The sequence below is a fragment of the Mobula hypostoma genome, chromosome 10 (genome assembly GCF_963921235.1).
Source record: "Mobula hypostoma chromosome 10, sMobHyp1.1, whole genome shotgun sequence".
Lineage (NCBI taxonomy): Eukaryota > Metazoa > Chordata > Chondrichthyes > Myliobatiformes > Myliobatidae > Mobula > Mobula hypostoma.
Genome location: NC_086106.1, coordinates 17,149,721 through 17,172,130, shown reverse-complemented (window position 1 = coordinate 17,172,130; position 22,410 = coordinate 17,149,721). Strand labels below are relative to the sequence as shown.

General features: G+C 57.7%; 1 protein-coding gene across 1 annotated transcript in view; it reads right to left on the bottom strand.

Moving 5' to 3' along the window:
- Positions 1-895: 895 nt before the first annotated feature.
- Positions 896-22,410, bottom strand: part of LOC134352691 (myosin-7) — an 87,198-nt gene continuing 65,683 nt past the window's right edge. Inside the window, exons 23-41 of the mRNA XM_063060080.1 lie at positions 21,881-22,123; positions 21,144-21,320; positions 19,481-19,626; positions 18,169-18,259; positions 17,089-17,478; positions 15,878-16,004; positions 14,098-14,216; positions 13,725-13,921; positions 12,348-12,531; positions 11,265-11,430; positions 10,780-10,904; positions 9,540-9,848; positions 7,463-7,666; positions 6,832-6,957; positions 4,967-5,137; positions 2,701-2,805; positions 1,995-2,090; positions 1,690-1,824; positions 896-983 (exon numbers count right to left, since the gene is read on the bottom strand). Coding sequence (XP_062916150.1) covers positions 963-983; positions 1,690-1,824; positions 1,995-2,090; positions 2,701-2,805; positions 4,967-5,137; positions 6,832-6,957; positions 7,463-7,666; positions 9,540-9,848; positions 10,780-10,904; positions 11,265-11,430; positions 12,348-12,531; positions 13,725-13,921; positions 14,098-14,216; positions 15,878-16,004; positions 17,089-17,478; positions 18,169-18,259; positions 19,481-19,626; positions 21,144-21,320; positions 21,881-22,123 — 3,132 coding nt within the window. The 3' untranslated portion in view covers positions 896-962. The remainder of the gene's footprint in view (positions 984-1,689; positions 1,825-1,994; positions 2,091-2,700; positions 2,806-4,966; positions 5,138-6,831; positions 6,958-7,462; positions 7,667-9,539; positions 9,849-10,779; positions 10,905-11,264; positions 11,431-12,347; positions 12,532-13,724; positions 13,922-14,097; positions 14,217-15,877; positions 16,005-17,088; positions 17,479-18,168; positions 18,260-19,480; positions 19,627-21,143; positions 21,321-21,880; positions 22,124-22,410) is intronic.

Sequence of the window (22,410 nt, the reverse complement as noted above, 5' to 3'; positions counted from 1 at the left end):
AGAGTGAAGCTCCCTCCACACCGTCCCGTCAGTCACAGAGACGCTCCCTCCGCACCGTCTCGTCAGTCACAGAGACGCTCCCTCCGCACCGTCCCGTCAGTCACAGAGTGACGTTCCCTCCGCACCGTCCCGTCAGTCACAGAGTGAAACTCCCTCCGCACCGTCCCGTCAGTCACAAAGTGAAGCTCCCTCCGCACCGACCCGTCAGTTAGAGAGTGAAGCTCCCTCCGGACCATCCCGTCAGTCACAGAGTGAAGCTCCCTCCACACCGTCCCGTCAGTCACAGAGAGACGCTCCCTCCACACCGTCCCGTCAGTCACAGAGAGACGCTCCCTCCGCACCGACCCGTCAGTCACAAAGTGAAGCTCCCTCCGCACCGACCCGTCAGTTACAGAGAGACGCTCCCTCCGCACCGACCCGTCAGTCACAGAGAGACGCTCCCTCCACACCATCCCGTCAGTCACAGAGAGACGCTCCCTCCGCACCGACCCGTCAGTCACAGAGTGAAGCTCCCTCCGCACCGACCCGTCAGTCACAGAGAGACGCTCTCTCCACATGTTACTTGAGAGATTATTGAATGTATTTGCCAGCGGTCAGTGACTGGACAAGGAGCACTGGTGATGTCTTTGAAATAAAGTGCGTACAGGAGTACAGTATCAGACTGAGTGTGGTCAATGTGATGTGTTTACAGTGACAGATGGGGGGGTGGAGGGTGGAAAACGAAGAGTGGGGAGGAAGGATATGGGGGAGGGTGCTCTGGTTGGTGAGAGAGCCGGGAAGGGTAGAGGGATTGCGGGATGCAGCGGGTGGGGGTTAATAACAGGAGGACAGGGGTGAGTGACCCTGCATGGAGGCTGTTGGGACATCCTGTTAAAATAATGACAACACCACTGTACAGAGTTTGCTGATGGCTTTATTCTACAGAAATTTTACACAGGGTTCCAGAACATTCTCAGCAGAGTTCATTCCTCAGCCAACAGTTTCTGTAAGAGAGATTCTCAGAATTAGATATAATATCGGATTCCACGTCCCAGCACACACTCCCGGGGTCAGACACAGAGTGAAACTCCCTCCACACCGTCCCATCACACACTCCCGGGGTCAGACACAGAGTGAATCTCCCTCCACACTGTCCCATCACACACTCCCGGGGTCAGACAGAGAGTGAAACTCCCTCCACACCGTCCCATCACACACTCCCGGGGTCAGAAACAGAGTGAAACTCCCTCCACACTGTCCCATCACACACTCCCGGGGTCAGACACAGAGTGAAGCTCCCTCCACACCGTCCCATCACACACTCCCGGGGTCAGACACAGAGTGAATCTCCCTCCACACCGTCCCATCACACACTCCCGGAGTCAGACACAGAGTGAAACTCCCTCCACACCGTCCCATCACACACTCCTGGGGTCAGACACAGAGTGAATCTCCCTCCACACTGTCCCATCACACACTCCCAGAGTCAGACACAGAGTGAATCTCCCTCCACACCGTCCCATCACACATTCCCGGGGTCAGACACAGAGTGAATCTCCCTCCACACCTTCCCATCACACACTCCTGGAGTCAGACACAGAGTGAAACTCCCTCCACACCGCCCCATCACACACTCCCGGGGTCAGACACAAAGTGAAACTCCCTCCACACCGTCCCATCACACACTCCCGGGACACGGGACCATGTTACCTTGCTGCCAACATCTCGGGTCTTGGCTCTCAGCTTGTTGACCTGACTTTCTGCGATATCTGCTCTCTCCTCTGCTTCATCCAGCTCATGTTGAAGTTTCCGGAACTTCGCCAGGTTTGTGTTTGACTGTTCCTCCTGTGGGAACCAAGATGGGGAGCTGTCAGTGTCAGGGGACAGTGAGGGATGTCAGGCACGCGGTCACAGAGACGGGGAGGGTGGTCACAGAGCGAAGGGGGTGGTTACAGAGACAGGAAGGGGTGCATCAGGGATCACAGAGATAGGGAAGGGCGAGGTGTGTCACGTACTGCCTCCTCCGCTGATCTCTTGTAGGCTTTGACCTTGAGCTGGAGCTTATCCACCAGGTCCTGCAGCCGGATGTTGTTCTTCCGGTCCTCCTCAGTCTGGGGGTTGGGGGTGGTGATGGGGAGGGCAACGGGAGGAGGGAGGGGGTGATGATGTGTGTGAGGGAGGAAAACAGATAGAGAGGTTACCAGAGTGAGAACAGGAGTGAATACTGTACAGAATCCCTCCCTCCCCAGATCCCCCTGCCTCATTTTCCTCTCCTCCCTCCTCCCTCAGCTTCCTCTCCTCCCTCCCTACTGCACCAGATCCCCTCCCCTCCTCGCTCCTTACTTCACCAGTTTCCCCTCCCCTCCTCCCACCCAGATCCTACCCCCCGGTCACCTCAGTTCCCTTCCTCGTTCCCCCTGCTCCTCTCTCCACAGGGGGAGCGGGGTTGGAGTCTGGGAGGGAAGGATATCTCCAGTGACATCTGTTGATGCTCCTACCCATCTTCCCCTCATTTCCTAGGTTCCACACTCACCAGGAGCCCCTACCCCCACCTCGTGGACTTGAGGGTGTCAGAGGGTGTGTGGTCCTATGGGGAGGGGGTGGGGGATTAAAACAACGCACCTCCTGAGACCCCAGGGTTCTCTACCCCCCACATAAGAGGGACAGCCTCTGTCTGTTACCCAGGAGGAGGCTGCCCCTCAGAACCCCCTCCCACCTCACCTGGTAGGTCAGTTCCTTGATCCGCCTCTCGAACTTGCGGGCCCCTTTCACCGCCTCCGAGCATCTCCTCTGCTCTGCCTCCAGCTCGTTCTCCAGTTCCCGGACCTGACGGACACAGGGGGGACAAGCGGAGAGAGTCAGACATTAGCTGGGCACGCAATCGGCTCGATGGCAGGAAACGGGAGGGTGAAGGCGGGAGGTCGCCTCGCTGACTGGAGGCCCGTGACCAATGGTGTCAGAACACAGAAAACTACAAATCATTTTAACCTACTCCACGATCAATCTAACCCCTCGCTCCTACATTGTGCTGCCTTTTTGTCTCATCCATGTGCCTGTTTAAGAGTTTCTTAAATGTCCCTAACATATCTGCCTCTGGCACCCTCTACCCATGAAAAACATCCCCCCCATACTGCCCTCCTGGGTGGTGGGGTGGAGATACGTCTCTACCAAAGGAGGTGTAAGGCTCTCCTTCCCTCTGCCAGGCTGCAGGTCACCTTTGGGCAGAGTGTAGCACCTGCTTAGCCCCACGATCAGGGTCCGGTGAAGCCACGGGGCAGGTGGGTGTACGAGCAGCTAGTGCAGATCACAAGTCCTGGTTGTGCGACCACTGATGCCAGGCAGACAATCTCTGAACAGTTTTGATAATGGCTGGGGACACTCGTCTTGTAAAGTCACTGCCCAGAAGAAGGCAATGGCAAACCACTTATGCAGAATAATGTGCCAAGAACAATCACAGTCATGGAAAAACCAGGATTGCCCAAGTCATACAACATGACGCATAATGATACTTTCCTCCAATCACTTTCAAATTGCCTCATATTGAGTATTCCACCCTGTAGAAAAAAGGTGCTGGCTGTCACCTCAATGCCTGGCCACCTTGTATAGTTCTATCAAGTTATCTCTCATCCTCCTTCACTCCAGAGAGAGGAGTCCCATCTACTTCAGCCTATTGCGATAGGACATGCTCTCTGATCCAGAATCTCCTCTGCACCCTCTCTAGAGCTTCCACATCCTTCCTATAACAAGGCGACCAGAACGGTACACCAACTCTAACCAGAGTTTTACAGAGCAGCAACATTACCTCGCAGCTTTGGAACCCAGTCTCCTGACTAATGAAGGCCACATAGCACAGGCCTTCCCAACCATCCTATCAGATTGTGGGCAGTAGCTGTGGTCTACATGGAGCTCACAGTAAAGCCTTTGCTAAGGTCCCACATGGCCGGCTGCTCTGGAAGGTTCAGTCACAGGGGAGCCGGACAACTGGACACACAACGGGCTCGATGGAAGGAATCAGAGGGAGAGGGTGGGAGGTTGTTTCTCGGACTGGAGACCCCGTGACGAGCGGTGTTCCCCAGGGTTCGGGGCTGGGCCCATTGCTGTTTGTCATCTGTACGAGCAAATACAAGGCAGGGTTAGTAAGTTTGTCATCTGTACGAGCAGCTACAAGGCAGGGTTAGTAAGTTTGCGGACGACACTACAATCGGTGCTGTCGTTGATAGTGAAGACGGTTATCAGGATTTACAGCGGGACGTTAATTGGCTGGGTCAGTGGGTCGGGGAATGGCAAATGGAGCTTAATTTGGATAAGTACGAGGTGTTGCACTTTGGGCAGACAAATGGGTCAGGGGGCAGGACTTCCACAGTGAATGGCAGGGACCTGGGGTGTGTCGTAGAACAGAGGACCCAGGGGTACAGGTACTTGGTTCCCTGAAAGTGGAGTCACAGGTAGACGGGGGTGACAGTGCTGGCCTACATCGGTCAGGGCACTGAGAACTGGAGTTGGGATGTAATGCTGGGCTTGCAGAAGCTGTTGGTGAGACTGCACTTGTGTTCAGTTTTGGTCGCCCTGCTGTAGGAAAGATGCTGTTGAGCTGGAGAGAGAGCAGAGGGAGATTTATGAGAATGCTGCTGGACTGATTTATGGAGAGAGGGAGGGCATTTTGCAGGTTTATTCCCTGGGCCGTAGGAGACTGAGGGGCAAAGATAGGATGAAGGCCTTCCACCTTTTTCTGAGGGTTGGGAATCAAGAGCCAGGGGGCACGAGTGAGAGGGGAGAGAGTTAATAGGGACCCGAGGGGAAACTTTTCTCACAGAGGGTGGTCTGCCCATGGATGGAGCCGAGTTGTGGCAGGTTTAGAAAGTCACTTGGATAGGAAAGGGTTAGAGGGAGAACACGGGCAGAGGAGACTGGCTCGGACAGCGCACAGGCACCGTTACCAACCCCAGCACCACGGGAGGTTTGCGGAGAGGGGCTCTCCTGTCCTCACCCGAGTCTCCAGTTTCTGGATCTGCTTCTTGCCGCCCTTCATGGCGATCTGCTCGGCCTCGTCCAGCCGGTGTTGCAGGTCCTTGATGGTCTGCTCCATGTTCTTCTTCATACGCTCCAGGTGGGCACTCGTGTCCTGCTCCTTCTTCAGCTCCTCCGCCATCATGGCCGCCTGGTGCAGGGACAGAGACGGGGACAGTTCAGGGGCGGGTGCCTGGTGCAGCCCCCTCCCACCGGCTAACCACCCTTCCCAGGCAGCTGTTCCCCGACCAGACCCCATGCTGATTTTCTTTGCCTCTCTCTCTACACCTACCAGACCGAAGATTCCCCCGTCTACAACTTCAGGAAGGGGGCGGCGCGCACTCAACGGTGCTGAGGCCGAGAGAGAGTTGAGAGCACCCAGCCCCCAGGAGTGAATCAGCACCAGGCCGAGCTGGCCCAACCACCCCTGGATGTCACAGCAAGAAAGCTCCACCAGCACCTCTGCTTCCTCGGGAAGCTGAAGAAATTCAGCGTGTCGCCATGAACTTACCAATATTTAATCGATTCACCCCCTCCCCCTCACCATCAGGTTTTCCCAACGGTCCATGAGCACCACACCTCAGTATTCCTTTCTATTGCACCATTTCTTTTTTTGTAATTTATAGTAATTTTATGTCTTTGCCCTGTCTCAAGACAACAGGGCGCAGGTGGTGAGGTGGCATCAATCACCGAGGAACTTCACCATCTGCCACCTGCCCTCCCCTCACTGCCAGCGTTGGCGAGGAGGTATGGGAGCACGAAGAGCCACACTCAGCCGCTCAGGAACAGCTCCTTCTCCTCCTCCGTGAACGGCCCATGAGCACTCTTTCATTATTCCTTATCTGCACACTGCTGGTTTTTATAATCTCCACTAATTTTACGCCTCGCACTGTCCTGCTGCCCACAAAACAGCCGGAAAGCACCCAACTCCAAGCTCAAGGGCTGCTTCTACCCCACCGTTATAAGATGACTGAACGGTCCCCCCGTACGACCCTTGACCTCACCATCTCCTTCACCGTGACCTTGCACCTTATTGACTGCTGCATGTTATTCAGCATCCTCTCAGCGCAGTCACGGACGGGACGACCCGGCTGGGCGGCAGGCACACAGAAGATCGGACAGCTTCCACTATCAGATTCTTAAGTGATCCCGTCTTGCGGTAAAATGGGTGCTTGACCTCACAATCAACAACCCCACCCACTGACTGCTTTATTATTTCCTGTACTCACATTCTGCACGGCTTTGTGTCACTTTACTCTGTATATAAGCTATTGCATGCATTTATATTTATTGTGCCTTTTATCTTGCTCTGTTTTTTTCTGTACTGCACCAGATCTGGAGTAACAATTATTTTGTTCTCCTTTACACTTCTGTACTGGAAATGATGTTAACCGATCTTGAATCTTGAGTCTCCCTCGTTGTGGCCCCTGCTCCTTACTGTCTGCCTGAACTGCACTCTCCCAGTTTCTGCTGCACTCTGTTCTGCATTGTTACTGCTTTTCCTTGTGCTAGCTCTGTATGAAAAGCATGCAGGACAGATTTTTCACTGCATTTTGGGACCTTTCTCAATAATCAGCCAACTCCAATCCCTGATCAATTTACCCGATCAGACCCGAACAGGTTGATTTACTCAATGCTCGGACTGGGAACTGGGGCCTTTAAATTCCTTAGGGTCTGACTCGATCCTCGGACCAGGCCTGCATTCTCCCAAAGCCCCTCAAGTCCTGGAAATTGCTTCCCAGGCTCGACCCACTCATACGGGGTCAGGTCCCCCGTGGCGGGTTATCCCCTCCTCGCCGGCCCCTCCCCACTTCCCCCACGGGACCGCGCTGGGCCCGGACTCACGTCGGTGACGGCTTTCTTGGCCTTCTCATCGGCATTGCGGCACTCCTGCAGTGAGTCCTCCACCTCGGCCTGTAGCTGCCCGATGTCGCTCTCCAGCTTCTTCTTCTGGTTGATCAGGCTCGTGTTCTGTTGGGGGAAGGGGGTGGGGGGAGCGTCTGTTAGTGTCCACGGCCCAGTCGGGGGCACTTCGCGGTCGGCTGCGGGCTCAGGGGTCAGGGGTCGGCCATAGGCTCAGTGGTTCAGGGAGCCTGTGGCGATGGCCAGGGGTTGGAGGTCAGAGGTCACGAGGTGCACGCCCGGGTATGTCACAGTCTCAGAGGTCCAAGGTCGGGTGGGGGTGGGGGGGTAAGGCATACAGCGTCATCTGCAGCGCTGGTGGTGGAGGAGCTGTTGGAGGTCAGAGGACGTGGTTACCCATCAATGTCAGGCACAAGAGCGGGGTCAGATATCAGATGTCAGGGTAGATCAGAGGGCCGTGGAGAGGTGTCAAGGGGCTGGGGCAAAGACTTTGGTAAGTTCAGGAGTTGGGTCAGAGGTTGATATTGGGGGTCAAGGGAGTCAAGGCTCGAGGATGTGCTGGCCGAAGGTCAAGGGTCTGGGGCGAAGCCGAGGGGCCAGGGGTTGGGAGTACCTGGGAGTGCAGGAGTTGCACCCTCTCGCTGCTCTCGATCAGCTCGGTCTCGGCCAGCTTGCGCCCGCGCTCTGCCTGTTCCAGCTGTGCCCTCAGCTCCTCCAGCTCAGCCTGGAGCAGGTTTCCCCGTCGCTCAGCCATCGCTGCACTCTCCTTCAGCTCCTCGCTCACTCGCAGTGAGTCATCCAGCTGCAGCTGTATTTCCTGTAGATAGGGGCAGGGTCAGATCCCTCACACGGGGACGGATCCCTCACACGGGGTCAGGTCCCTCACACGGGGTCAGGTCCCTCACAGGGGGTCAGGTCCTTCACACGGGGTCAGATCCCTCAAAGGGAGTCAGGTCCCTCAAAGGGGGTCAGGTCCCTCGCACGCGGTCAGGTCCCTCACACAGGGTCAGGTCCCTCACACGGGGTCAGATCCCTCAAAGGGAGTCAGGTCCCTCAAAGGGGGTCAGGTCCCTCGCACGGGGTCAGGTCCCTCACACGGGGTCAGGTCCCTCACAGGGGGTCAGGTCCCTCGCACGGGGTCAGGTCCCTCACATGGGGTCAGGTCCCTCAAAGTGAGTCAGGTCCCTCAAAGGGGGTCAGGTCCCTCACAGGGGTCAGGTCCCTCACAGGGGTCAGGTCCCTCGCACGGGGTCAGGTCCCTCACAGGGGGTGAGGTTCCTCACACGGGGTCAGGTCCCTCACAGGGCTGGGGCCCCTCACACATGGGTCTGATCCCTCACAAAATGGGGGATCCCTCACACATTGTCAGGGTGGGGGGGGTGGGATCCCCCACACAGTGGGCGGGGGTTAGATCCCTGACAACAGTGGGGGGGGAGAGAGGGAGCCCACATTAGAGGTCAGGTCCTTCTCCTGAGGTCAGATTCCTCACACAGAGAGGGAGGATCCCACATACAGGATTAGATCTCTCGCATGGGACCAGATCCCTGTCAGGGTGGGAGGGTCCCACTCACGGGGACAGGTGCCTCACACGGTGAGGGATCCCTCATCCAGGGTCAGGTGCCCCATGGTGGGTTACCCTTCACGGGGAGGGGGTGCTTCATACAGTCAAATTTCTCACATGGGGGGGGTGATCCCTGACATGGGGACAGATCCCCCTTAGGCTGGGTTCAGGGGGAGTCACACTCCTCACAATGACGAGATCCCTCATTGTGGCAATATGATCCCTCATGATCACCCTGTGTGGTATGAAGCTCCCTCCCCTGGGGAGCTCCCTCAATCTGGCGGCCTGATCACGCTCTGCACGCTCCTCAATGCTGAGAGCCCTCTCCTTTGTGAGATTCCACACTGTCCCTCCCCGCCGTGCTAGCTCCCCCCTCCTGCGCTGACGTCCCTCACCATGACGACAGTCCCCTCATCCCCTCTCCCTGGCTCTGAGCTCGCTCCCCATTCCCTCCTCCCCCCAGGGAAGCTCAATTCCAGGCGGGCACTCCTCACCGTCCCTCCCGCTGCATGACACTCGCACCTCGAGGAGGATCCCTCATCACCCCTCCCCAGAAAACTCTCTCTCCCCACCGTAGAGGCTTCCTCCCCATGCGGAGATCCTTCACTCCCCGTCACTGTGGGGAGCTCCCTCCCCATAAGAAGCATGGACATCCCTCACCACATTTACCCAGCGCTCAGCTTCCTCCTCAACGATGGGGTCCCTCCCCAGAATAATTCACCCCCCCCAGCACCACGGGGAAGCTCCCTCACTGTGTGGAGACCACTCACCGCCCCTCTCCGTGTGGAGATCCCTCAAAGCTCCTCCCCCCACTCTCCTGGGGGGGAGACCCTCATCGAATGGACTCCTCACGGTCCCCTGTCTGGCAGGAAGCTCCCTCCTAGGATGAGGCTCCCTCATCTGGACACTCAGCAGTGTTGTGGAGCTCCCTCCCTGAGTTCTACAGCTGGGAGACGCTGTCCACTGCCCCCCCCCGTGGGCACAATCCCCCGAGGAATGTGAGGAGATTCCTCAGTAACCACCGCCCCCCCGGTGTTGAGTACCCTCCCGGACACTGAGATCTCAGCCCAACACCTTTCCCTCCCTACCCTGCTGAAGCTCCTCTGCCAAGTGGAGAACACTCCCTCACCTTCAGCGAGGCCTGCAGTGTCTTGCTCTGCTTGAGGGCCTCGGCCACCTGGCGGTTGGCCAGGTTCAGCTGCACCTCCATCTCGTTCAGGTCTCCTTCCATCTTCTTCTTCACCCTCAGCGCCTCGTTTCGGCTGCGAGTCTCCGCCTCGAGGGAGCTCTGCAAGGTGTCCACCACCCGCTGCTGGTTCCTCTTCGCCTGCTCCATCTCCTCCTCCTTCTCCGCCACGCGACGCTCCATGTCGGCCTTCAGCTGGTTGTACTCCAGCTGTGCGCGAAGGATCTTCCCCTCCTCGTGCTCCAGGGTGCCCTAAAATCCGGCATGGGGTCACAGAGTGAGGCTCCCTGCTCTCAGTCCCATCACACACCCCCGGGGTCAGACACAGAGTGAAACTCCCTCCACACTGTCCCATCATACACTCCCGGGGTCAGACACAGAGTGAAACTCCCTCCACACCGTCCCATCACACACTCCCGGGGTCAGACACAGAGTGAAACTCCCTCCACACCGTCCCATCACACACTCCCGGGGTCAGACACAGAGTGAAACTCCCTCCACACCGTCCCATCACACACTCCCGGGGTCAGACACAGAGTGAATCTCCCTCCACACCGTCCCATCACACACTCCCGGGGTCAGACACAGAGTGAAACTCCCTCCACACCGTCCCATCACACACTCCCGGGGTCAGACACAGAGTGAAACTCCCTCCACACCGTCCCATCACACACTCCCGGGGTCAGACACAGAGTGAAACTCCCTCCACACCGTCCCATCACACACTCCCGGGGTCAGACACAGAGTGAAACTCCCTCCACACCGTCCCATCACACACTCCCGGGGTCAGACACAGAGTGAAACTCCCTCCACACCGTCCCATCACACACTCCCGGGGTCAGACACAGAGTGAAACTCCCTCCACACCGTCCCATCACACACTCCCGGGGTCAGACACAGAGTGAAACTCCCTCCACACCGTCCCATCACACACTCCCGGGGTCAGACACATAGAGTGAAACTCCCTCCACACCGTCCCATCACACACTCCCGGGGTCAGACACAGAGTGAAACTCCCTCCACACCGTCCCATCACACACTCCCGGGGTCAGACACAGAGTGAAACTCCCTCCACACCGTCCCATCACACACTCCCGGGGTCAGACACAGAGTGAAACTCCCTCCACATGTTCCTATCGCACCTCCCAGAACAAAGTGAAATTCCGTCCACATGACCCCTCACCTCTGCCTCTTCCAGTGCCGCCTGCAGTTCCTGCTTCTCCTGATCCAGCTGCTTCCTGATCTTCTCCAGCTCGTGAACACTCTTCCCTCGCTCGCCCAACTGCTCCGTCAGGTCCGAGATCTCCTCTGCCGGCCAAACCCGTCAGCACCGAGTCAGAGAGGGGTGAGGGAGCCCATCAGGGGAGGGGGTGAGGAGGGGCAGAGGGGAGTGGAGGAAGGTAAGTGGGAGGGAATGAGGTTTCTCGCAGAGGGAGGGAGCGTCGTCGGAGGTCCGAGGAGGGAGAGAGGGAGAGCATTGTGGGGGGGGGAGCAGTGAGGAGGTTAGAGAGAGTGCCATGGGAGGGGTAGTGAGGAGGGATGGAGGGAGAGGGAGCACCTTGGGAGGGGTTGTGTGGAGAACGGGAGAGGGAGGTTCAGCGAGGAACGGAGGGAGCGCCGTGGGAGGGGCGGCGAAGCGGGAAGGGCGGGATGGCCCTGGCACTGTACCTTGGAGGATTTTATTCTCCCTCTTGAGCGTCTCCAGGTGGTCGAGGGCCTCCTCGTAGGCGTTCTTGAGTTTGAACAGCTCGGTGCTGAGGGAGCGAGCGTCCTTCTGCGAAGCCTCCAGCTCCGTCTGCGACTCCTCAAACTTCTGCTTCCACTCCGCGAGCAACTGCGGCGAGAGGGAGGACCCAATGATCTCCGGCCGACCCCCAGCATATCTGGCCCTCCCCTACACCGGTGAGACCGGGGAACCACTTTGCTGAGCACCTTCGCTCCGTCTGCCGCAGGAGGCAGAATCTCCCAGTGTCCACCCATTTCATATGACATCGCATTCCCATTCCTCCACGATGAGGCAGCACCTCATATTCCATCAGGGTAGCCTCCGGCCTGAAGCCATGAGCGTCCATTTCTCCAGCTTGTGGTAGTTTTGCCCCCCCCCTCTCACCTTCGCTGCTTTTCCATTCCCCACCCTGGCTTCCTTCTACTCGCCTGTCCATCTGGTTCCCCTCCTCCTTCCCACTCTCCTCTCCGATCAGATTCCTTCTTCTGCAGCCCTCTACTTCTTCTGCCTATCACTTCCCAGCTTCTCACTTCATCCCCTCTCCCCCACCCACCTCACCTGGTCTCACCTTTCACCTGCCAGCTTGCACACCTTCCCCTCTCCCACACCTTCTTATTTGGCCTCTTTCTTTCCATTCTTAATGACGGGTTTCAGCCCGAAACGTTAACTGTTTATTCCCCTGCATTGATGCTGCCTGACCTGCTGAGATCTTCCAACATTCTGTGATTTGTTCAAGATTCCCAGCATCTGCAGAAACGTGCGTTTCTGAGCCTGCAACACACATCAAAGCTGCTGGTGAACGCAGCAGGCCGGGCAGCGTCTCCAGGAAGAGATACCGTTGACGTCACCAGCAACTTTGATGTGTGTTGCTTGAAATTCCAGCATCTGCAGAATTCCTCGTGTTTGCGTTTCTGTGCCTGGGCTATTTCACCTTGTGCAATCGGCCTCCAAGTGGCTCCGAGGCATTTTAATCCACCCCCCCCCCACCAGCTGTCGTTGAGTCCGTCTCCCCAGGGTCCCGATACCTTGTCGAAGTTCCTCTGCTTCTTGTCCAGGGCGGCGGCGGCGGCGTTCGACCGCTCCACGTCGATCATCAGGTCCTCGATCTCGTTCTGCAGCCGGTGCTTAGTCTTCTCCAGCGACGAGCACTTGGCGTTCACCGCCTCCACCTGCTCCTCGGCCTCCTGCAGCCGCTGCGCCAGCTTCTTCCTGCAAACGCGCCCAGAGACGGTGAGGGGGCGGCCGGTCCCGCACTTTCCACCTTCTGGCCCCCCACCCCACCCCAACCCGCAGGTATAGGAGTCTGAAAGCACGCCCCACCAGGTTCGGGGACAGCCTCTACCTGCTATCGTGAGGCTAATGTACAACCGGATGTCGCCGTCCACCTACACCGCTTTTTATCAAGGCACCACAGAAGGCGCTCCATCCACAGCTTGTGATAGCGACTGCTCTGCTCAAGACCACAAGAAAGGGCACCTTCTGCCTCTGTAAAGCAGCCAGCCCTCCTCCCACCCCTCTCCCGTCAGGCAGAAGATACGAAAGCCTGAAGCAGGTACCACCGGGGTACGGGGACAACTCCAGCCCGCTGTTATAAAACCATTGAACGGATCTCTTGATCTCACGATCTACCTCCTTCTGATCTTGCACCTTGTAGTCTGCCTGCGCTCCACTCTCTCTGAGGCTGTGACACTTTATCCTGCATTCTGTTACCTTGTCCTACCTCAGCGCACTGTGCAATGGTCTAATCTGTGTGTGGGACAGTACACAAGGCAAGCCCCTCACTGTATCTCGATGCTTGTGACAGTTTCGATAATTGCACAAGTGTAACGAAGATCTGCGTCTACACATCTCACTCCCTCGGTAAACAACGACCCCCCACCCACCCCGGACATCCTCCCCCCCCCCCCCGACCCCGCCTTTCGCTCATCCCTGTCGGTCTTTGGCCATCTTCTCCGTTGTGCCCCAGGCGCGGTCATTTCTGCCTCTATGGAATGGCACCGAGTTGTCTTTGGCCTTTCTACCTCGCTGTTGTAAAGCTATTGAATGGTCCCCTCGCACAAGAAGGCGGATTCCTGACCTCACGGTCTCCCTCGTCGTGAACCTTGCATCGTAACGTCTGCCTGCACGGCACCTTCTCCGTAAGCACACGTGGCAACTGCAGACCGGCGGAGAACCCTTGGGGTCGGCACAACCTTCTGTTCGTCTTATACACCGCAGGCTGATATAAAAATGAACAAAAGATCTGGCCGGCCCCAGGAAGACGGGCGGGGAGTCCGATCCCAGGACGCACCGATGGGCACCGTCCCCGTGCCTGGTGCAACACACCCACTCCTGCCACCCCGCTCTCCTACCACCCCCCACCGGAGCCCGGTCCCAGGGTCCCGACGACTCCTGGCACGTACTTGGCCTCTTCGAGCTCCTCGGTGCGCTGGATGGCGTCGGTCTCGTACTTGTTCCTCCAGCCCGCCACCTCGGCATTGGCCTTGGAGAGGAGCCGCTGCAGCTCGGCCTTCGCCTCCAGTTCCTCCTCGTACTGCTCCCGCAGCAGCTCGGCGTCGTGGCGGGCCGACTGCATGCCGTGTGCCAGGGCGTTCTTTGCCTGGGGGAGGGGAGAGGGGAGAGAAAGGGAAGGGTAAAGGGTGGGGAAGAGAGGCTTAAACCTTGGCTCAGACACACAACCCCTCGTGATCAGCCCCGTCCCCCCCCCCCAGGAGCCGGCAGGCCAATCATCCCCCACTGCCCCCCTCCCCCGAGGACTCCGCGGCCCCTCCTCACCTTCACCTCCTCCTCCAGCTGCCTCTTGAGGTCCTCGACCTGCTGGGTGAATGAGAGCTTGCCCCGGCTCAGCTGGGAGACCAGTGCCTCCTTCTCCTCCAACTGCCGCTGAAGTTCGCCTGGGGGTGGGTGGGGGAGAGAGACACGTCAGTCTCCGACCGGGAAAACCCCAGGGGCCGAACGGGTAGATCAGGAAGGCCGCAGGGGGCTGGAGAGGGCCCGTCTGAGATATCTGCATCATCGTGAAATGTCTCAACACTGGAGAATGACGAAAGTGGTGCTTTTATTTAACAGTGTCTGCAAAGACAACGCTGGCAACTGTCGACCAGTGGATCTAACACCCGTGGTAAAGTGAGTTGCTGTGGGGATAAGTTATAAAAGCCTCCAGAAAGTTAGGGGCTGGTCAGGGAGAGTCAGCCCGACGCTGTGCACGTGGAGGATGTAGATCTGACTGAGGATTTTAGAAGAAGTGACCAAGGGGGTCGAAGAGGGAAGGTGGTAGATGTGGTAAACTTTTCTTTTGTAGTTGCACAGTTTCTTGTCTTTTGCACATCGGTTGTTTGTCCGTCCTGTTGGGTGCGGTCTTTCATTGATTCGATTGTGTTTCTGGGATTTACCGTGTATGCCCACAAGGGAATGAATCTCAGGGGGTGCCAGGGGTCCTGCCACCAAGAGATGTACCAGGGCTAAGGGACCAAAACGTCAATGAATGGTGGCTCCTGGCTGATGACCCAGCAGCTGACCCAGGGGAAGAAATGGAGGTGCTGCAGACAGCAATGACAAGCAGGAAACATCTTCCTGTAAATCTCCTTGCACTTTATACATGGATCTCACAGTAAAGCCTTTGCTAAGGTCCCACATGGCCGGCTGCTCTGGAAGGTTCAGTCACAGGGGAGCCGGACAACTGGACACACAACGGGCTCGATGGAAGGAATCAGAGGGAGAGGGTGGGAGGTTGTTTCTCGGACTGGAGACCCCGTGACTAGCGGTGTTCCCCAGGGTTCGGGGCTGGGCCCATTGCTGTTTGTCATCTGTACGAGCAGCTACAAGGCAGGGTTAGTAAGTTTGCGGACGACACAATGGGTGCTGTCGTTGACAGTGAAGGTGGTTATCAGGATTTACAGAGGGACGTTGATCAGCTGGGTCAGTGGGCCGGGGAAAGGCAAATGAAGTTTAATTCAGATAAGTACGAGGTGTTGCACTTTGGGCAGACGGATGGGGGGGGCAGGACTTCCACAGTGAACAGCAGGGACAAGGGGAGTGTTGTAGAACACAGGACCCAGGGGTACAGGTACATGGTTCCCTTAAAGTGGAGTCACAGATAGACGGGGGGGGCGGGGGCGGTGGTGACAGCGCTGGCCTTCATCGGTCAGGGCACTGAGTACTGGAGTTGGGACGACATGTTGACATGTTGGGGTTATACTAGACGTTGGTGAGGCCACACTTGGGAGTATTGCGTTCAGTTTTGGTCGCCCTGCTGCAGAAAAATTGCCATTACGCTGGACAGAGAGCAGAGAAGATTGACAAGGATGTTGCCGGGACTCGAGGGACTGAGTTATGGAGAGAGTTTCAGATGGTAGGGACTTTACTCCTTGGCATGGAGGAGACTGTGGGGTGACCTTATAGAGGTGTACAAAACCAAAAAACATGAGGGGCCACAGACACGAGGAATGCCCATCGTCTCTTTCCCCAGGGTGGGGGAATCTAGAACCAGAGGGCACAGGTCTAAGGTGAGAGAGGAGAGATTTAAAAGTCCATGGGATCCAGCCACGCGCCCTACCGTTCTCGGTCTGCAGCTTGGCCTTGCTGGTGGAGATGTCGCTGAGTGCCCTCTGACCCTCCTCGGACTTGGCCCGATACTCGTTCATTTGATCCTCCAGGGTTCGGGTTAGCTTCTCCAGGTTTGCCTGCCACAGGGAGGGGACCGAGTTCAAGGGGGGTCCCCAGATTCACCCCGCTCCTCCCCAGGTGACAGCCTCCACCTCCCTCCTCCCTGCAGTGCACACGACCCACCCGTAGCCGATCTCCTCCCCCGTCTGCGACTGATCCCCGTCTGTGTCTGGCCCTCACATTGTCCACAACTTCAGGAGGCGGGGACAGCTCACTCGCTCCTCTCTACATCAGGCCTAGAGGCCGACAGCTTCAATTCCCCAGGACGGAACATCACCAGCAGCCTGTCCGGGTCCAATCACAGGGACACCATGGCCAAGAAACTCCACCAGCGCCTCTACTTCCTCAGGAGGTAAAGAAATTTGTCCCTGCTGACCCTCGCCAATGAGTATTGATGCTCCACAGAAAGCATCCAAGGCCTGGTACAGCAACTGCTACGCCCCTGACCGCAAGAAACCGCAGGGACATCACATGAACCAGCCACCTGTCCCCGGGCTCTGTCTGCACTTCCTGCTGCCTCGGTAAAGCAGCCAGCAGAATCGGTCAGCACCCACCCCGGGGATTCGCTCTTCTCCCCCCTCCCATCGGGCAGAAGATGCAAAGGCCTGAAAGCACGAACCAGCAGGCCCAAAGATAGCTTCCATCCCGCCGCTATCAGATTAGCGAACTGCGCCCTCATACGATGAAAGGACATCGTGACGCGTTGTGATCTTTCACCGTACTGTCTGCCTGCAGTGCACTTTCCCTTGTATTGCCGCACTCTATTCTGCATTGTTATTGCTGTACCCGTTCCGGCTCAGAGCACCGTGCGATGCTTTGACCCACGTGGACAGTACGCAAGACAAGACTCTCACTGTATCTTGGTACCTGTGACAGTAATAAATCAATTTACTAACATCTGTCCCCCATCCTGTCTGTGTCTGCTGTCTGTCTGAACCTCTCCGTCTGTGACCAATGCCCATCCAATTACCCCCCAACCGTGTCTGACCCCTGTTGGACTCTCCCCATCTACATCTGATCCTTCCAGTCTAGACTCCATCCTGGTCTACAACAGATCGCCCGTCCCAGCTGCGCCCGAGCCCCGTCGGACTCTCCCAGTACCTTGGCCTTGGCGAGCTGCTCCATGTTGGAACTGACGTCGTCCAGCTCCAGCTTCAGCTCGCTCTTCTCCTTCTCCAGCTTCTGCTTGACCCGCTGCAGGTTGTCGATCTGCTCGCCCAGCTCGGCCGCCGAGTCTGCGTGCTTCTTGCGCAGGGCGGCGGCCGTGGCCTCGTGCTGCAGCGTCGCCTCCTCCAGGTCCCGCCGCAGGCGCAGATACTCGGCCTCCCGCTTCTTGCTGAGCTCCATCTGGGCCGAGGTGGCGCCGCCGGCCTCCTCCAGCCGCTCGCTGACCTCCTCCAGCTCCCGGGACAGCTCGGAGCGCTGCTTCTCCACGCGGGCCCGAGCCCCCCGCTCCGACTCCAGCTCCTCCTCCAGCTCCTCGATCCGCGCCTGCAGGGCGGTGACGGAGGAGATTGAGGAGGTGGAGGAATGAGGGAGGGGTCACAGGGGAAAGGGGAAGGGACAATGGGGTGAATAGCCCCAAGGGAGAGCAGGAAGAGGTCAGAGAGTGGGGAGGGAGGGATGGGGCCACAGAGAGGCAGTGGGAAGGTAGGGATCCCAGAGGGAGGCGTTGGGGTAAGGTGTCGCAAAATTGAAGAGAGGGAGGGGTGTCACCGAGGGGGAAGGGAAAAAGAAATGTGTGCCAGAGAAGGGAGGGAGTTCCGGTGAGGGAAAGGGCGGGGGCGGGGGTGTGGGTTCCCAGCAGTGGTGAAGAGGTGAGGCACCATCGGGGAGGAGGGAAGGTAGGAATGGAGGAATGCAAGAGAGGGAAGAGAGGGGAATAGGGAGCGGTGCCAGACAGGAAGGAATTTCAGTGGGGTCAGACAAGGGAAGGGACAGGAGGAGGAATCAGCGGAGTCCCAGTGAGGGGAGAAGGAGACAGAGTGAGCAGTTCGAGAGAAAGAGGCGAGTGGAGAGGAGTGAGAGGGGGGTAGGGAGTGGGGTAAAGAGGGGGATGAGGGGGGTAAGAGGGGATGAGAGGGAGAGAGGATCAGAGAGAGAAGATAGGTACAGAGGCGGAGGAAGAGACGGGGCGGGCATTGGGGGGAATAGAGGCGTTTTCTCTGACACCTACAGTACCTGCAGTTCTTTCAGCTTCTTCTGCAGTTGAATAGCCAGTGCCTGCTCGTCCTCGATCTTGCTGTTCAGGTGGCTGATCTCAAAGTCCTTCCTGTGATTGGCGAGAGACCAGACAACTCAGAACTGTTCTGCTCACCGCAGCTTCAAGCATTCAGGCTTGGAGATGCCAGAAATGGCCGGGAGTGAAAGGGAAATGATTTCACTACCTCAACAAGTCAGAAACTACGAAGCAATTGAAGGTATCAACAATCGTCGTGATTGTGACATTGAAAATGAAGGTTTGGAGGATGCTTGATGCTTGATAGCATTGTATGAAGAGAGTCTGTTATCTACACTAGGAGTCTGCACTGATTTTATTCATTACATACAGTGGATGAATTCCTCAGCCGACAGCAATTAGGGACTAATATGCACTTTATAGTGATGTAGTACAGCTCATAGAGTTCTCATTTTTCTATATTTAAGTATGCAATTTATTACATAGTTTGTTCTTTTTTAATACTTTTTTAAGTATTTCCATGAAATTTTAGCTGATTGGGACAGCCACTTAAATGGGCCAAAATGTACCGGTCCCGATGTGTCCCAATTGACTGGAACCCATTTGCTATCCAAATACGGACGTGTACATCAGGGTCTGTGAGGATCTTGAAACCTACCCTGAGCTCCTGCAGCCGCCCAGCTGGTGTCAAACTTGTGAAAACATCTCTCGGAGTGTAGGACATCACACTGGGCATTGAAATCCACCTGCCACTTCTCAGCCCAACTGTGTACATACGTGTAATGTTATTACCTCTGATGTCGTCCCCCCCCAATACTTCCCTCCAATCACCTTAAAGCTCCACCCTCTGGTATTGGCCATGTCTGCCCTGGGAAAAAGAGAATGGTTGCCCGCTCTATATATACCCCTTATAACTTAAATACCTCTATCAAGTCACTTCTCATCCTCCTTCACTCCAAAGAGCCCTCGCTCTCTCAACCTTATCTGATAAGACATGCTCTCTAATCCAGGCAGCATCCTGGCAAACCCCCTCTGAAGCTTCCACATCCTTCCTATCACGAGGCGGCAGTACTCCAGATGTGGTCTAACCAGAGTTTTATACGTTACCATGCGGCTCCACAACTCAGTCCCTAACTAGTGAAAGCAACACACCATACACCTCTCAGTCACCCTATCAGCTTGTGTCAATCCGGTGGAGCAGAGGGGTTGAGGGAGATCTGAGAGTAAAGAGGGCGGGTTTTGAGTGAGGGGGAGGAGGAGTATAGGGCTGGAGGGACACAGGGCAGCGAAGTGGCCTCAGGACAGGACCCTCACTTCTTGAGTTTCTCCTCCAGCTGCTGCTTGTCGTTCTCCAGATCCATCACACACTCCTGCGAGAGCTTCAGATCCCCCTCCATCTTCCTCTTCACTCGCTCCAGGTCCATCCGCACCTTCTTCTCCTGCTCCAGAGAGCCCTCCAGCTGCGGGGTAGAGACCGAGCAGTTGTGCCAGGACAGGGGCGGGGTGGCGGGGGGACAAGATGGGGAAGAGAAGCGAGCAGGAGAGGGGGGAGAGAGAGGAGGAGAGAGGGGAGGAGAGGGGGAGGGGGTAGAGAGGGGGGAGGGGAAGAGGGGGAGAGGGGGAAAGAGGAGGAGAGGGGAGGGGGTAGAGAGGGGGGAGGGGAGAGAGGGAGAGGGGAGAGAGGGAGAGGGGAGAGAGGGAGAGGGGAGAGAGGGAGGGGGAGGGAGGGCAGGGGGAGAGAGGGAGGGGGAGAGAGGGAGGGGGAGAGAGGGAGGGGGGAGAGAGGGAGGGGGGAGAGAGGGAGGGGGGAGAGAGGGAGAGAGGGGGAGGGGAGAGAGGGGAAGAGGGGGAGAGGGGGAAAGAGGGGGAAAGAGGAGGAGAGGGGAGAGAGGGGGAGGGGAGAGAGGGGGAAGGGAGAGAGGGAGGGGGGAGAGAGGGGGAGGGGAGAGAGGGGGAGAGGGGGAAAGAGGAAGAGAGGGGGAGGGGAGGGGGAAGGGAGAGAGGGGAGGGGAGGGGGGAGAGAGGGGGAGGGGAGAGAGGGGGAGAGGGGGAAAGAGGAAGAGAGGGGGAGGGGAGGGGGAAGGGAGAGAGGGGAGGGGAGGAGAGGAGAGGGGGTAGAGGGTGGAGAGGGGGTAGAGAGAGGGAGGGGTGAGAGGGGGGAGAGGAGAGAGGGGGAGAGGGGGAAAGAGGGAGAGAAGGGGGAGAGGGGGAGGGGAGAGAGAGGGGGAGAGGGGGGAAAGAGGGGGAGAGGGGGAAAGAGGGGGAGAGGGGGTAGAGAGGGGAGGGGAGGGAGGGGGAGGGGAGAGAGGGGGAGGGGGAGAGGGGAGAGAGGGGAGGGGAGGGAGGGGGAGGGGAGAGAGGGGAGGGAGGGGGAGGGGAGAGAAGGGGAATGTGGGAGATGGAGAGAAGGGGTTTGGGGGGGGAAGGATGATGAAAAAATGAAGAGGGAATCAGCCTCGTTCCTGTTCCCTGCCCTATCTCCCCAATATCACCACCACCCTCCTGGCGTGTTTTACAGAGGAAGATTACAATTAGTTGTCCTGCAGGCTTGAGCGGGGTTAGAGGTTAGAGGTCAGTTGCATGGTTCATGGGGTTAGTCATAAACAGGGCAGGAGTTAAAGGTTGGGTCATGGATCAAAGTCACGGGGGTCAGGCCAGGAATGGTCAAGGGGTTTAGGGGTTGCAGATTTAGGATCCAGGGTCAAGTCTCAAGGGTCACAGAGCTGGAATCATGGTCAGAGGTTGCAGGGTCAGTAACAAAGGTCAGGAGCCATGGTCTCTGAGTCCAAGATCAGGGTCACTGGTTCAAGATCCAAGGTCAGGGGTCAGATCCAGGCACAGAGGTTACAGGGATTGTTGGGCAGCATCCGGGGTCCGTGGTCAGGGGTGAGAGCTCACAGGTTAGGAGTGTCCCAGGTCTTTCCTGCCCCCTGACCCGACGCGGTGAGGTGGGAGGGGCGGGGGCTGCGTTACTCACGTCGTCCAGCTGCTGCTCCAGTTTGCTCTTGGCCTTGGTGAGAGTGTTAACTTTGTCCTCCTCGGCCTGCAGGTCGTCCAGCGTCTGCTGGTGCGCCTCCTGCAGTGCCTTTTTCTCCTTGGTCAGCCGGGCAATCACCTCATCCTGGCTAGCCATCTCCTCCGTCAGATTCTTCACCTGGACAGCGGCAGGGCGGAGGGCAACAGAGGGTCAGGGGGTCTCACAGAGGAGGGAGAGAACCAGAGACCCAGGGGGAGAAGATCGGGAGAGGGAAGGGGCGGGGAGGAGAGGGAAGGGGAAGAGAGGGGAGGGGAGGGGTTCCCCACTTGGATGGTGGACCAAGGGGGACACCAGTGGTTGGGGGATGGGGTATGGGATCAGACTCCATCACCAGCCGCTTGACCCTCCCTTCCACACCACCCTCTCTCTCCCCTGACTCTTCAACACCCTCCACCTCACTCTTCCCCTCAACTGTGACCCACTCCTTTCTCCCTGCAACCCCTCCGCCACTCGCTACAGCCTCTGCACCCTCCCCCTCGCTGTCTAACCTCCCCTCTGCCCCTCAGTCCTCCCTCCTCCTTCTCCCATTCTTCTCTTCCTTCCCCTCTGCCCTCTCTGCCCTGCTCCATTCCTTCCCCCTCTCCCCTGCCCCTTCTGCTCTTCCCCTCCAACCCCTCCGTTCCCCCCACCCACGTACTCAGGAGTAGTTCCCCCCCAATTCCCCGACCCGGCCTCACCTTGTTTTCGGTGGCGTGCTTCTCCTTCTCCACCTTGGCCAGGGTGAGCTCCAGGTCATCGATGTCTTTCTTCAGCTCCGAGCACTCGTCCTCCAGCTTCCGGCGCTTGGCCGTCAGCTCTGCCCCCACCTCCTCCTCTTCCTCCAGCCGCTCGCCCAGCTCCTTCACCTTCGCCTCCAGGTTCAGCTTGTTCTTGATCAGCTGGTCGCAGCGCTCCTCCGCGTCCGTCAGGTTGTCCTGCTCCTGTGGAGCGCACAGAGGGACAGGGGTCAGTGACAGTCAGGGGGAGAGGGGTCAGTGACAGTCAGGGGGAGAGGGGTCAGTGACAGTCAGGGGGAGAGGGATCAGTGATGGTCAGGGGGAGAGGGGTCAGTGACAGTCAGGGGTAAACGGGTCAGTGACGGTCAGAGACAGGGAGAGGGGTCAGTGACGGTCAGAGGGAGAGGGGTCAGTGACGGTCAGGGGGAGAGGGGTCAGTGACGGTCAGAGACAGGGAGAGGGGTCAGTGACGGTCAGGGGGAGAGGGGTCA